At 39.4% G+C, this 14,806-nt stretch overlaps 1 protein-coding gene across 4 annotated transcripts in view; it reads left to right on the top strand.

The window, feature by feature from the left end:
* The window catches only part of LMO7 (LIM domain 7), a 221,594-nt gene that overhangs the window by 161,985 nt on the left and 44,803 nt on the right, over nt 1–14,806 (top strand). For 2 of the 4 annotated variants that reach the window (XM_017868332.1, XM_017868334.1), the window contains 5 exons: nt 3,065–3,317; nt 4,250–4,531; nt 4,830–5,033; nt 6,235–6,954; nt 7,937–7,966. In XM_017868332.1, the coding sequence (XP_017723821.1) occupies nt 3,065–3,317; nt 4,250–4,531; nt 4,830–5,033; nt 6,235–6,954; nt 7,937–7,966 (1,489 nt within the window). The remainder of the gene's footprint in view (nt 1–3,064; nt 3,318–4,249; nt 4,532–4,829; nt 5,034–6,234; nt 6,955–7,936; nt 7,967–14,806) is intronic. The other 2 variants (XM_017868333.1, XM_017868335.1) reach the window with 2 other exon arrangements.

The raw sequence follows: 14,806 nt of genomic DNA, 5'->3' as shown, positions 1-14,806 counted from the left end.
AAAAAAAAAAAAAAAAAAAAAAATCTCTTCTACTTTCTGAGTAACTTTCATCCTTGGCTTTTTTCAAAAGATTAAAAAAATTCTCTTAAGCAAAAACAAGAGAGATATTTTTACAGTTATTTCTATAGATGAGAAGAAATGACTGCTATCTATCATGATAGAATATTATGTTAAACTTTGTAGATTGAATAATATACCACCACCTAACATGCTGGTAGAAATCCTCTTTTGGTCCTTTCAGGGTCAGAGCTAACCCAGGACAGAGCAAGTGTGAAAGGAACATGTTAGAGACATTCTGTTGTGGGAAGGAACCTTCTTTCAAAATCCCAAGCTTATGGTCAGTTCAGTTATTTCAATGCACATCTTATTCCTGTGGCTACTGGGTATAGCATCAGCAATTTCTGACTGCACATCTCCAGCTATTCAGATTTGATTAGATTGAAATCACAAAGTTTTTTTGAAATATTTATATGCTTCTACTGACATCAACATGAAAACATTGAGTTCTGGCTGTGAATTTCTGCTTGATTGTTAGGGATTTTACATTACTTGTGTATTTGGAATATTACTTTTCTATTTCTAGATATTTTTCCCAGCATATCTATGACAAAAATGTCAAAAATCAGCAAACTTAAAATAATTGTACAGTAAACACACATGTGTTTGTCACCTAATTCCACCATGATGTTTTACTATGCATGATTTGGCTTATACCCATCTCTCTCTCCTCTCTCTCTCTTTCTCTTTCTCCCCCTCCCTCCCTCTTTCTTTCTCTGTTATAATTTAATCATCCTACTTTTTGAGGCATTTCAGAATATATTACACTTGTCCTAAATACTTCAGTATGCACATCATTAACTAGAATTTATTCTTTGTTTTGCTTCTGATGTGAAACTTACATAAATACAACATACTGTGAATTTGTTTTCCAAAAAATCAATCAACAATTTATTAAGCATGGTAACAAAAAACCTGAATGCTTTATCTTTTAGAGTAGTAGTTTTTAAAAATAAAAAGTGTGAAAGGCTATTTAAGCATTAACCTTTGTAATTACTGCCACATGTATTGGCTGTTTGCTGTCAAGGTGTGACAGATTCATAGCCTAGATGACGATTCCAATACGTTTAAGGAAATGAATCTGAGTATGTGATTCATCTGAGTGGTTAAAGCTGTAAAAGCAGAGGCTGAAATTCTGAACCCGCTGTATTTCTTTGCCCTGACTGAAGAACCTACTCCATGTAATGATGGAATTTATATCTAGCCAAGGAATAAAAGGGGAAAAGATAGAGGGCATGTGTGAATATGCAGGCTTCAGTCAGTTCAGATGCAGTGGCCCACCCAGCAGTGTGGAATCTAAGGCGTCTTCTCAGATCCTAGTTGGAATAGACACCTGTCCATGTAACCAAAAGCAGAGGGCTACTGTCACATTCCTTTCTGATCTTGGAAATGGGGCTGCAGACCTTGTTTGAAGAGTGTGGAAGTGAAGTCTTGGAAATTACAACTAAGCAGGGAAAAAAAGCCTGGGATGGAGGCACCTGGATGATGAAACTCTTTTGTGATCAGCGTGTTAAAATTCTACTGCTACCCTCTAGATTGTAGTCCTAAATTGATGAGCAGTATAATACAGGGTAATATTTTTAGGATAACAGAATTGCAACGTCACATTCTCTAGTTTTACATGAAAACTCATATCAAGAATGATATTTTGGGGGGGGGAAATTATCTGCAGGTACTGTACTGGGCTAAAAAAAGACTTTATCTTAAAAAGTAAAATAGTCTATGACTTTAAAATTCCACATGTATAGATTTTGGCAAGAGTAATTGATATACTTATTGGAAATGAGAGATAAATGTCTAATTTTTTAGAAGGTGGTAAAAAGAAAGCACCAGTTTATTGACTACTACCCCTCATGGTCATAGCTGCGTTTACTTTCTCTCTTTTACTAAGACTCTACTCTCCTTTTACCATGTCCCTGTCTCACAGCTGTATGTTAAGCGACTTCCTGTAGACTGTTCTCAGTGTTATTTACTGTAGCTTCCTGCCAGGCAGGAGGGAGGGGAAGAGACTGCCTTTAACACAGGTTAACCCTGCAGGTGCTCTACCTGCTGAGAGCTTGTAGCTGTCAGGCGCTGTGCACAGCCAGGCCCGGAGAGAACCCTGGTGAGAAGCAAGTAACACTTCCAAACCTTTATAAATGCACAGGAGGCAGGAAGAGAAGAAGGGTGGGAAAGAGAGACAACTTGGCTTGGATCTGTAGTGTTGTTCTCTCCCCTTTTCTTCCTTTGTCTTTAAAAGAGTAGATTTATTATTCTTCTTTTAAGAAAGCAGATTACTATTTGTATCTATCTGACCTTGAGGTGTATCAAAGGGTGTTCTTTTGAATTTGTGTTTAAATGATTTTGAATCATAATACAAGGTTCCCAGTATAATTTCCATGGCCACCCAGAAGAAACTGTGAGTTCTGTGCTCTCATTTGGGCATAAGACTTGAGATTCCTTTGGAACTTTAGAAGTCATCCAGTCCAACCTCATATTTAATATCTGATTCTGGTTCATCGGATCTATCCAGACCCTTTACAAACTTGTTGTTGTTGTTTTGCTTCTCTTTCTACATCCTTCCTGATCTCTCCCCTCACATATATATTGTAGATAGCTGCATGCCTTATTTTAAATTACTGAGTTCCCCTAGAATTACTTTTGCATGTTGTTTTAAGTATCTGTGACTCCATTGCTAGATTTTATTTCTAGGTATTACATCAACAAATCTTATGGAAAATCATGGAGACAGAGATTGAGAAGAAAAGGGGCTCACTAGTAAAACAGGACGTTTTCTGCTTAGAGCCTACAACAGCAAAAGAATGTACTGCATGTGCCTCCAGTATGCAAAGCAAGATCCTCCTAATGGATCTTATCACAACTTCGTGACAAATTTCTAAAAATATTCCCTGCAGTTAGCAGTGGCAGCACTGGGTTTCTAAGGGAAAGACAAAGCAGGCGCACTGTGTGGGTTTCAGTTAGGCGAATAATCTGGAGAGTAAAGCAAATTCTTGTGCCTCCTTTATAGGTTTTGAAAGTGACACAGATTTGGAATTTACATTCAAGATGCAAGATTATAATAAAGATGATATGTCGTATCGAAGGATTTCAGCTGTTGAGCCAAAGACTGCATTACCCTTCAATCGTTTTTTACCCAACAAAAGTAGACAGCCATCCTATGTACCAGCACCTCTGAGGAAGAAAAAGCCGGACAAACATGAGGATAACAGAAGAAGCTGGGCAAGCCCGGTTTATACAGAAGCAGATGGAACATTTTCGAGGTACTGAAATGGGTGTGATTATTGAGTTTCGTATGCGTTTCGAATGTGGTGGGATGTTAAATGTGGTAAAAAGAATGGCTCTTAAATGTGTTTCATAGATCATATATTAAGCTTGACTTGTGAGAATATTTTTCATCCCTCTATTTTAGTTATACATATCTTGAAGCCATTTCTTCTGTTTTAGAATGTCAGCATGTGATTTGCTAGGTCTTTTTTTAGATGCATGACTTCAGTTTATTGGTATTTTTCAGCTTACCAGATAATTTATATTGTTCATGATGAGCCCTGCCATGTAATGTTTTTCCTTTTTTGATTGATCTTAGTGGACATGAAAAGAATCCTTTAATTTCTCAGCAAATTAGCAGAACAGAGTGTGTTTTTGCAAATCCAGCTTCCTCTCATGGGGAGGCGTACGGTTTTGAAAGTGGTTCGGACTCTGAGGATGAACGAAGGTTTCCTGACATAGTTTTGGATGACTTAGCCAACCGTAGATTCCAAGTGAAAAAGAGGCCCCAGAATTTCATCTCGAAAATCACCTCTCCTAATTTTTGTCCGCCAATATTTTCTCCTGCTGATATGTTCGCCATGGGGCTGTATGGACTGACGAGGTCAGAAATACTTGTCCTGGATCCGGCTGTCTATCATGCTGCTGATTTTAATTCAGAAAGTAACACCCCAAATTGTTATGTGCCTCTTTCTTTTAACACAGCTTCTAATGAAGTATCTTTGGCCCATGTGTATCTAGCTATCCTTGAATTAAAATGAGATGCTGTTATAATAAATTTGTCCTAGGAGTTGTGGTGGTGATGAGAATGGGAACTAATTTACTTTGTTCACAGTGGTGTAAACTTTGTGAACCAGAAAGCATGCCGTTTGTGTGTTGTGTCACAAATGCTCATATAGTGTCTTAACCAGTTGGATGTTTTGAACAGTAATCAGAGGAGGATTTGGGGCACAAATATGGAGAACTGGCCAACTGTACAAGGAACTTCAAAGTCCTCTTGTTATTTGGAAGAGGAAAAAGCAAAGACAAGAAGCATACCCAACATTGTAAAGGATGATCTTTATGTACGCAAGCTCAGTCCAGTCATACCAAACCCAGGGAATGCTTTTGATCAGTTTCTTCCCAAATGTTGGACCCCAGAAGATGTGAACTGGAAAAGAATAAAAAGGGAAACTTATAAGCCATGGTATAAAGAATTTCAGGGATTCAGGTTTGTCGTTGTGCATGTTTCTATTATACCATTGTACATTCAGTACCCCAGCTGGGGTTCTATGTGCATGTTTTTTATAATAATAAGAGAGAGAGAGAGAAAGTCTAATTAGTTCTCTAGTGTCTACAGAACCTATATAATGGAAATGAATTTCTGTTTAAATTTAAACCTGAGGATCTAGATCTTAAAAAGCCCTGTTCTATACATAGTCATAGCATGGCATTATTTTTAGTAGTTCTGTTTTCTCCAATTCTTTGTCTCATTCCCTCCTCCCTTCTTTTCTTCATGTCACTCACAGTAGAAGGAATTCAGATTCTGAGGATGAGGACTCAGGTTCTGACAGAAGCACCACCGTTTTTAGTAGAGCACAAAAAGCAGAGCGTAGGCTAGATGGCAACTGCCAAAGACCTTCACTCTTGCTGGAATTAGCTACCAAACGGGCTGTAAAATCACTGGACTCCCATGCAGCCAGGAGAAGCAGTAGTGCTTCGGATGAGCCCAGGTGCCCCTGTCTGCATGAGCTTGCTTGCTGGGGTCTGGCCTCAGACACCCCTCTGCCCGCTTCTGCTGCTCCATTAACCTGGGACCTGATTGCATTGAATCAGGAAATCTGACTCATTTAGTGGACTTAGTACAAAAGCGTAATGTATAACATGCTGCTTTCTGTGCAACTACATCAGCTTGGAAGTCTGTAGGATTCAACATTCTTCTTTAGCACAATAATGTGTGAGACAGGATATATTTACATGTGGCAGTTTTGTTGAAAAGCCAGTTCAAAAAGTCTTGTTAGAAAGTTTACCTAATTTTACAGTTTTGCTGTGTGTGGAGATGTGGAACAAGGAAATAACTTTCAGGTAGAGACTGGGAAGGACAAGTCTAGGGAAAATGCCAAGGAAAGATTCCTTGAGCTCTTTTATAAAACTTAAGAGCAATTTATTTTCCCTTTTTCCGGCTGATTACATATACCTATTGCATAAAGTGCATGATGCCCAACTTGTGAAACTTTCAAAGATTATTCCTTCTTCTTCAGGGGGCACTTAGACATGGTGGCAAATGGAATGAGGGGTACCAGGGGCCAAACACAGTGGCTTATGCCTGGAATCCCAGCACTTTGGGAGACCGGGGCAGGTGGATCACTTGAGGTCAGGAGTTTGAGACCAGCTTGGCTAAAATGGTGAAACCTTGTCTGTACTAAAAATACAAAAATTAACCAGGCATGGTAGGGGGCACCTCTAATCCCAGCTACTCGGAAGGCTGAGGGAGATGAATTGCATGAACCCAGGAGGCAGAGGCTGCAGTGAGCTGAGATTGCACCACTGCACTCAGCCTGGGGGACAGAGCAAAACTCTGTGTTAAAAAAAAAAAAAAGAAAGAAAAAAGGGTACCAGGGAGTGGCTTTTATGTGTGCCTGGGAGGGGTACTTAGTCTATACTCCAGCTCCATCCATGGCCTCTATGGTGCCCAGCTTTCCTGAGAAGTATGCTCTGCTCTTATTTCTTTAGAGAGTATCTAGGAAAGTCATGGGTGTTGCATTAAATGCTAGTCTATTCCTAGCAAGAGTCCCCCAGTGGTCCTCTAAAATAATTTATCCTCAGTAACTGGCTAGTTGGTCTGCTACTTACCTTTGGCTAGTCGATCTGCTAGTTACCTTTTCTCCCCAAACTTAATAAGATTCTCTTTCATTTTTCCTCTCTGTGCATCAGTCAGTTTTTACTGCTTCAGGCCCTCCAAACATACTCTGATGACATCTTGTCTTCTGAAACACATACTAAAATTGATCCCACTTCTGGCCCAAGGCTCATAACCCGCAGGAAGAATCTCTCTTATGCACCGGGCTATAGAAGAGATGACCTGGAGATGGCGGCCCTGGATCCTGACTTAGAGAATGATGATTTCTTTGTCAGAAAGACTGGGGCTTTCCATGCAAATCCATATGTTCTCCGAGCTTTTGAAGACTTTAGAAAGTTCTCTGAGCAAGATGATTCTGTAGAACGAGATATAATTTTACAGTGTAGAGAAGGTGAACTTGTACTTCCGGATTTGGAAAAAGATGATATGATTGTTCGCCGAATTCCAGCACAGAAGAAAGAAGTACCGCTGTCCGGGGCTCCAGATAGATACCACCCAGTCCCTTTCCCCGAACCCTGGACTCTTCCTCCAGAAATTCAAGCAAAATTTCTCTGTGTACTTGAAAGGACATGCCCATCCAAAGAAAAAAGTAATAGCTGTAGAATATTAGTTCCTTCATATCGGCAGAAGAAAGATGACATGCTGACACGTAAGATTCAGTCCTGGAAACTGGGAACTACCGTGCCTCCCGTCAGTTTCACCCCTGGCCCCTGCAGTGAGGCCGACTTGCAGAGATGGGAGGCCATCCGGGAGGCCAGCAGACTTAGGCACAAGAAAAGGCTGATGGTGGAGAGGTCAGAGTGTGTTTCTGCAAGGATTTTGCTTGTAATGGATGATCTTGTGTAACTTTTCTCATGCAAGAAAGCAGCTCATCATATTGCTCAACTCTGCATGTCGCGTGCCATTTTGAAGCATCCCATAAAATTTAATTTGCTTTGAAAAACGCTCATTTTGTAGAAAAAGTGCAATTCCATATTTGCGTGTCTCTAAATAACTTATTTAGGCCTCTAAATAACTTGTTTAAGACTGCATATACATAAACATTGCCTTTGACTTAAGCAGTACTGTGGTACTATTCACCAATATGAAGTTTCATAAAAATGTTTTCCAACTTATATTTCTGGACTTCTCATGTTCAGGCATTTCTGTAACAGTCTGGTGATAGTTTGGTTTTATGTGTCGCTCACATTTTAGAGTGTCTGATTTTTTTGGGTGGTAAAATTTTCCCTGAAAATATGGCATTGCAAATTTCATTTGACTTAAATTTTTTTTGGCCTAGGTTTCTTGGACTATCATTTGTAACTTATTTTTATTTATAAAGTTCAGTGTAAACATTGATGTTAAAATGCATGAATGGTATTTGTTGTCTGCTGGATTTTGTGTGTATGTAATCATGGCCATTTTGATAGTTTGTATGATGCAACTTGCCTTTTTGATGAATGTTCAGTTTGTGGAACTTAGGGATGGACAAATCTGATTAGGTTGAATAAAATTAAAGGATCCAAATCTAACTTAACAGTTCCTGACAATGGGAAGCCTTTTCTTATGGATTTGTTAGCTCAGAGTAAATTGAGGAAATTCTTCATTTTGCTTAATCTGAATTTCCTGAGATAGGAAATTGATGAGAACTTGAGACATGATCAAGAATGTGATGGAAGAAGTGACCTTTTGAGATTTGTCCGTTTCCAATTAGATTCTTAAGTGAAAGACATTAAATGTTTAGAAACTAATATAACTGGGAAAATGACTTTTAATTTTGGTTTTCTGGTTTCTTAGACTCTTTCAAAAGATTTATGGTGAGAATGGGTAAGTTATGTGGTTCACAGTAAAAAATCTGTGCCTATTGTTTGTTCTTTGTATAATTTACTGTATTTCTGGCATGGCATGTCACTAAATGGGGATGTTGTGTGCTGTGCATGAGATTTTTTAAATGGGAAATGTTTGTTTTGCAACCTAATGACAATATTTCTGTGTCTTGGTGCCCAGTGCATGAGAAAATTGTTTTATTAAAAATTTAAACTTTAGCTCCATCCCTTCTTTTTTCCTTTTTAAATATTTAGTGAGTTGATTGAAAGTAACAAAAGCACTTGCCTAAGTTTAGGTATATGTATTTTGGTATTTGGTTGCTACATGGACTAAAATTCTGATTTATGGATGCTAAAGCCCAAGTTACTACATTTTAGAAAATCAGTGATGGAAAAAGAATATTAGCATTTACTTCAAGTTTAGAATACACCCAGTTGACATAATCCATATAATGACTGGGAACTTCATTAGTAGGGATGCGTTAATCTTCCCTAGGTGGTATGTGGAAGTATTATATTTTCAAGATTCCTGATTAGGAAAAACAGGTATAATATGGCTATGTTTATGGTGCAAAATTGACCTTCAAAACTGCAAAATCTTCTTGTTAATGTCATTGTCGCAAAACTACGTTTTTTTTTTTTTTTTTTTTTTGAGATGGAGTCTTGCTCTGTTGCCTGGGCTGGAGTGCAGTGGCGCAATCTTGGCTCATGGCAACTTTCACCTACCAGGTTCAAGCAGTTCTCCTGTCTCAGCCTCCCGAGTGGCTGGGACTACAGTTGCATGCTACCACACCCTGCTAATTTTTGTATTTTTAGTAGAGAAAGGGTTTCACCAGGTTGGTCAAGCTGGTCTCAAATTCCTGACCTCAGGTGATCCATCCACCTCAGCCTCCCAAAGTGCTGGGATTACAGGCAAAATCTACATTTATAGTAAATCATTTATTCATTCTTAATATAAAATCACAAGGTGGCCGTATCTTAATATTTTCCACCAAACCTTCTGTAACTTTGTGTATCTAAGGGCCAATAGTGTTTGAGCAAAAGGAAGAGAGTTAAAGGATGAAAATGTTTTAATCTGCTCAGGCCTTAGTAGCTAAGTGTCTTCCCTTACAAGGATTTACTTCATCTATAAGAATCTCTAGTTTTGATAGCTTTTTATAATTTTTGATAATTCAGAAATGTTGGAAGCTACTAAACGTAAAGCAGTGTAACCATTCTAGATGCCAAAGGTGTAACTGAACCATAGGCAACAAATTGCAAGTACTTGTTAGCCACTGATTTTGAAAACCGGGGTCCCTGCATGCTTTCCATGTGCCATGCAAAGGCACATTATCCCCTTTCCAGCTTATCTGCATGACGCTTAAGCATTTGCTACTTTCAAGTCATAGGAAAGCTGTTTTAACTTGATTAAAAATCTCTTTGCAGCTTTAAGCATGTTGAATTGTAACTTTCAGAAAAATTTTCATTTGTAAATTAAATATAACTTTATAATGTAAGCAGCTCTCAGAAATTGTTGCTTTTCTTAAAGGGAATACAAGTACCCAGAGTACAAGTATGTGTTGGGAATGCCAACATGTACAACCGTTTCAGTGGCTGGGTATGTTCCCCGTAGTGAGGGATAAATTATATGACTGAGTTAGAGAAGAAGACAGAAGCCTAAAACCACAACTCAAAAAGCTAAAGATTTTTCTGGGTTAGAGCTAACAGCAGCAAATGTTTTCTATCCCAAGATAATTGTTCCGATAGTACAATATTTGTTTTAAAGGCTGTTCTGCATGCAGTTCAATGCCAAGGTAACTACACAAATAAAGCAAGATTGTCTGTAAATTGAGACTGAATAATGCACGATGTGTCAAACAATGGAAAGTATTATAATATGAATGTGTCCTTAGAAAACTCAAGTGTGTTTTGGACCACTTGAAGTCAATTAAGTCAAATCTATAACAAAGGATTTTTCTCTATAGTCTGTCAGTTACCAGGGCTTTTTTTTTCTTTTTTTTTTAAAGAGATGGAGTCTTGCTATGTTGCCCAGGCTGGCAGGCTGGTCTTGAGCTCTTGGGCCCAAGCATTCCTCCTGCCTTGGCCTCCCAAAATGTTATGATTACAGATGTGAGCCATCAGGCCTGGCCTACTGGTACTTTTCTTAAGTAGATCTGCTGCAGTGAAAAGAAAATAGAAATTTAAATTGGATTAAGTGTAGGCTTTTAATCTAGAACCTGTTTCATGTTTATGCTGGGTGATATTTCTCTGAACATAATGTTCGTTGTCAAGCTTGGCATAGTTACCTGAAAAACCATTATTGCTCAACATGCTGTCATTGAAAAATAACTGCCTATAACATGAATGCTTTCTTTTTTGTGAGGACTGGGTTAAAGAGAAATGTGCAGTATCTTTTGAAGTCTGAGACTGTTAATTTCTGGCTTGCTTTTTACTTGGCATTTAACACCTGTCAGTTTGCTTGTTTGTTTTTAAGATGCTTTGTGTGTGGTAGTCATTTCTTCTATGCACTTTCATCTTGCATGGATTTATGTCTGTATGGTTTCATGAAACTTGAAAATTTGGTAATGTGTTTTGGCAGAAGCAATTTATGACAAAATTTGTTGTAAGAATATGTAGAAATAATCTTGTATGTGATTAAGCTGTTGAATCTGTTGCCAGTGTTAATAGGAAGTGAACACTGATTTCACATGAAGTTGTAATAAAAGACAATTAAGTCACCTACATTTCACTTATGGGTTTGGCCAAAAGATTCTGTAGAATTATAAAGGCTTATGACAGCAAAAAAGAAAGGGGAAAAAAAGCCAATGTCAGTTATTTCTAGGGATTTCCCTCCACCCCCAGGAGACATTTGGCAATGTCTGGAGGCGTTTTTTATTGTCCCATTGGGTGGGTGGGGGTGTGTGCGCTACTGGCAACTAGTGCCTTCATAGCTAGAGATGCTGCTAAATGTCCTACAGTACACAGGAGTGCCTACAACAGTTTTCTTACCCCAAAATGTCAGTAGTGGTGCTACTGAGGAACCCTCACTGAGAGTATACAGTAAATGAAAAATCTTCATCACATTGCCTTTTTATTCTAGTGTATGGTAGTTCCAAAGCCTCTTGCCCAAGTTTTAGCATTGATTGCTCTTCAGAGAATTCCTGTAGTACCTAATGGAAATACACTAAGAGGTACATAAATCAGTATATTCCTGTCTCCCGCCAAAAGCTGGGGAAACTTAACCCCAGTATCATGGAATTTCTGTCTGCTGTATAAGTCTATCCATGATTTTATATTTGAGAATATTTGCCACATTCTGGTCCTTTTTAATCCATTACTCCTTAGGTTTTCACCTGCAAAGTTCCTGGAAGTGAGTTCTAAAAGGAAACGCCTTAAAACTAGCCAAAAAGTGCCAGGAGCATAGTAGGCAACCTGCATAGTGGGAGAAGAGAGTGAGACTTTAGCAACCTTATGATTGACAACTTCTTCCTTAAACTTCCTCTTTTCCTTCTAAATGCTATTTTAAAAAATTCTGTTCAACAGAAAGGCAAGATGCTATATCTGTATTTTTTGGAAAAACTCCAGTTGCAGTTCTAAATTGGAGCCTTTCCAAATAAGGAAATACAAATGAAGCAGGACTTGTAAGAGACATATGATGTGATTTGCCAGTTAATCATCCTTCATTCAACACAACATACTAGAGCCGCGCAATCCTTCATAGTTTTCCCAAACAATTTTCCTGATGCTATCTCTGGTACTTATCTCAAATCTGTGAGGCTGACAGGGATGTGGAGATAGAGAAACAAATATTACAGCTTTCCCAAGGACATGTGGCTTGTGAGTGGTAGAACCGGACTAGGGCTTTGCCTTTGAGATAATTCACGTAGACTGCTTGGCGAGGTTGCTGGCACACACAGTAAGCCCTCAGAAGCTGAGTATTATGCCATTAATGCTGATAAGGGAAGGAAGAATTCTTTGTGATCTGGCCTGAGAGACTCCTTCCTCTACTACAAAAGTTCTGGATTTTATCACTGTGGTCTGGAGTGACCTCTCTGATTTGAAGCAGCTTGGAGAGTTAGCTTTTGGGAGATCCCAAACAATCATGTTAGCTTTAGTGAGAATTAGTATATGGCCCAGAAGGTTTTAAAAATGCAACCCACACAGTCAAATCCAGTTCTCATAACAATCCCTTCCTCACTTAGCAGGTGAGAAATGGGAGCTCGGAAGTGAACTAATGTGTGTTAGGGTGGGGTGAAAACTGGCACCACGGCTGGGCCTGCAGCCCTCCCCTCCTGGCTCGTTGCGGTGCCTGGCTCCAGCTACTATACAATGTGTGCAGGCTCAATGTGGGTAACCTTTTTTTACCCTAGGGAGTGAACTGTGCTCACATTCCTGCCTTACACAGGGACTTGTCTACTCCAGAGTGTATTTGGTTCACTTTGTTCACATTAAGGACTGCCTGTGTGCCAGGCTCTGCTCCGTGTTGGGAACACCCAGGAGGAGGATGCAGCCTCTGCCCTTGAGAAGCACATTTCACGGGAAGACACCTTAGCATTGCATGGTGTAGAAGGATTAGGGCCAAAGGAGAGCAACCCTGGGAGCTGCTGGGCCTTCTAGCCTTCCTCCCATCAAAAGATTATTAAACTTTTAGCATCCCTTTTTTTGTTGTTTGTTCTGGAGTTTATGTAATCTCGTGTGTTGAGTGTCTAGATACCCCTCATGCCTGGTTCTTGAAAAATTTGTCCTGCCTCCCCTTAGTGAGTCTATCATAGTATTAGTTCAAATAGCCTCATTCTTCACAGTGTGACTTACGTGAATTTATATTCTCAAATTCCCACAAATCAGTTTTATAACTAGTCATACCTAGTTAGATATATTACATTAATAGATCCATCTATATTCATATATGTCCTCATATAATCTCTCGATATAATTTATTCCTTAATAGTCCTTAATAAATCCTGTAGAACTTTCTTCATAGAACTGTGGATAGCCATAATAATCTTACAAAAAGAATTAGAAACATTTTAAGTATAGTAAATTTTACTTGATTAAATGTTAGGAAACCTACCTCATTCTTACCACAGACATTGAATGAATATATCCTGCATGCCTTGTGCTGCTAATAAGTTTTCCTCCTAAGCAACACATGACTTGTGAGGAAGAGAATCCAAGCATGCACGTGCACACACAGACACACATGCACTGTAACAGACATAAGGCTGAGGGTTCAGTACCATGATAAAGGTGTAGCTGAAGCAGTAGAGGGGTTGAGAGAAGGGACAGGGCAGCTTTGATATGGGTGAGCTGGGAAGACTTCATCGAAGTGCTGAATATTATCTAGATCATTAATTTAACACATTTATCAAGCACCTACTGCAGGCTGGGCTCCCCTTCAGGTGCAGGTGATATACCAGCAAGCAAATCAGAAAATTCCTGCTTTATAATCTTACAGGGCAAGGCAAGTGATATGTAAATAAATGTACATGATGGCAAGAAATGATATGAAGGAGAAAGGACTAGGGACAGGATGGGTCAGGGGAGAGGGGCATTTATTGTTTTTGGTAAGGTGGTCAGAGAAGGAAACACAGAGGGCACATTTAAGCAGATGCCTGGAAGTGAGAGAGGAGCTATGTAGATATCTGGGTAAAGAGCATTCCAGGCAGATTGAAGAGCAGAGGGTAAAGCAGGAGGTGTGAGCAGGGCAGGGAGGCCAGTTGGCTGGAGCAGAGGGAGTGGGGGCATGGTACCGATGAGCACAGAGAGGTAGTAGGAACCAGGGATGGCAGACCTCTTAGGTTTTGGAAGAACCTGTCTTTAATTTAACTCTAATGAAATGGGAAGAAAGTAGTGGGTGCTGAGTAGAGGTGTACTGTGATCTGAGTGCAGTCTGAAAGGACCTGTCTGGCTGCTGTTGGGTAGGAAGGGGTGGAAGCAAGGAGGCTGTTGTAATCCAGGTGGGTGATGTGATGTGATTATTATAATAATTGTAATAATCTGGGTAGGAGATGATGTACTAATTGTTATAATCCAGGTAGTAGATGTGATTATTGTAATAATTGTAATCATCCAGGTAGGAGTCACTTGGATCAGGGTGTAATGGTGGAGGTGGTAAGAAGTGATTGTGTTCTAGACACATTTAGAAGGCAGAGGGACAGAATTTACTGATGGGACCAGTTACAGTATATGAGAGAAAGAAAGGAATCTGGGATGACTCCAAGATGTGTGCCCTAATGTTGGGAAGGATAGAGGTGACCTTTACTGATACAAGGAGAGTGAGAGCTGAGCAGGTTGTGAAGGGGACAATCAGGTTTTTTTGTGACAAACCTGAGGCCTATTAGACTTCCAAGTGGAGAATGAATAGGAAGTTGGAAATACCTGTCCGCGGGTCCTGAGGTATGAATGGCAATTAAGAAGTTAGATAAACTGGTAAAGGGCTTTTGAATCAGAGGAAATAGTTTAGGAAAGATGTTTGTTGAAACTGGAGGTTGGGTATTAATTCAAGAAGCCATTTTGGAAGTCTAGGTGAGTTGGCTGTACTCTGATCTAGGGTGTTGGCAATAGAGATGGAAAGAAAGAGACACTGAATGAAAGGACTTGATAACTAATGGAAAGTGGGGAGAAGGGAGAAACAAAGGTGCAAAGTGGTTCTTAGGTTTCAGATGTGGATGACTGGAGGGCAGGTAGCAACATTAGTAATCACAAGAGGAAAAGCAGGTTTGGGGACAAGATTGAGCTTGGTCACATCAACAATAACCATGCATTTAGTGAGTTACAGTTTACAAAATCCCTTCTAGATATTATTTTAATCAGTCCTTTGCCAATGGAATAAGTGCCTAGGGGATATCCATGCAGAAATATT

This window comes from Rhinopithecus bieti, unplaced genomic scaffold (assembly GCF_001698545.2).
Source record: "Rhinopithecus bieti isolate Rb0 unplaced genomic scaffold, ASM169854v2 scaffold_3912, whole genome shotgun sequence".
Taxonomy (NCBI): domain Eukaryota; kingdom Metazoa; phylum Chordata; class Mammalia; order Primates; family Cercopithecidae; genus Rhinopithecus; species Rhinopithecus bieti.
The sequence above is the reverse complement of the archived record's forward strand: the minus strand, read 5'-3'. Positions and strand labels throughout refer to the sequence as shown.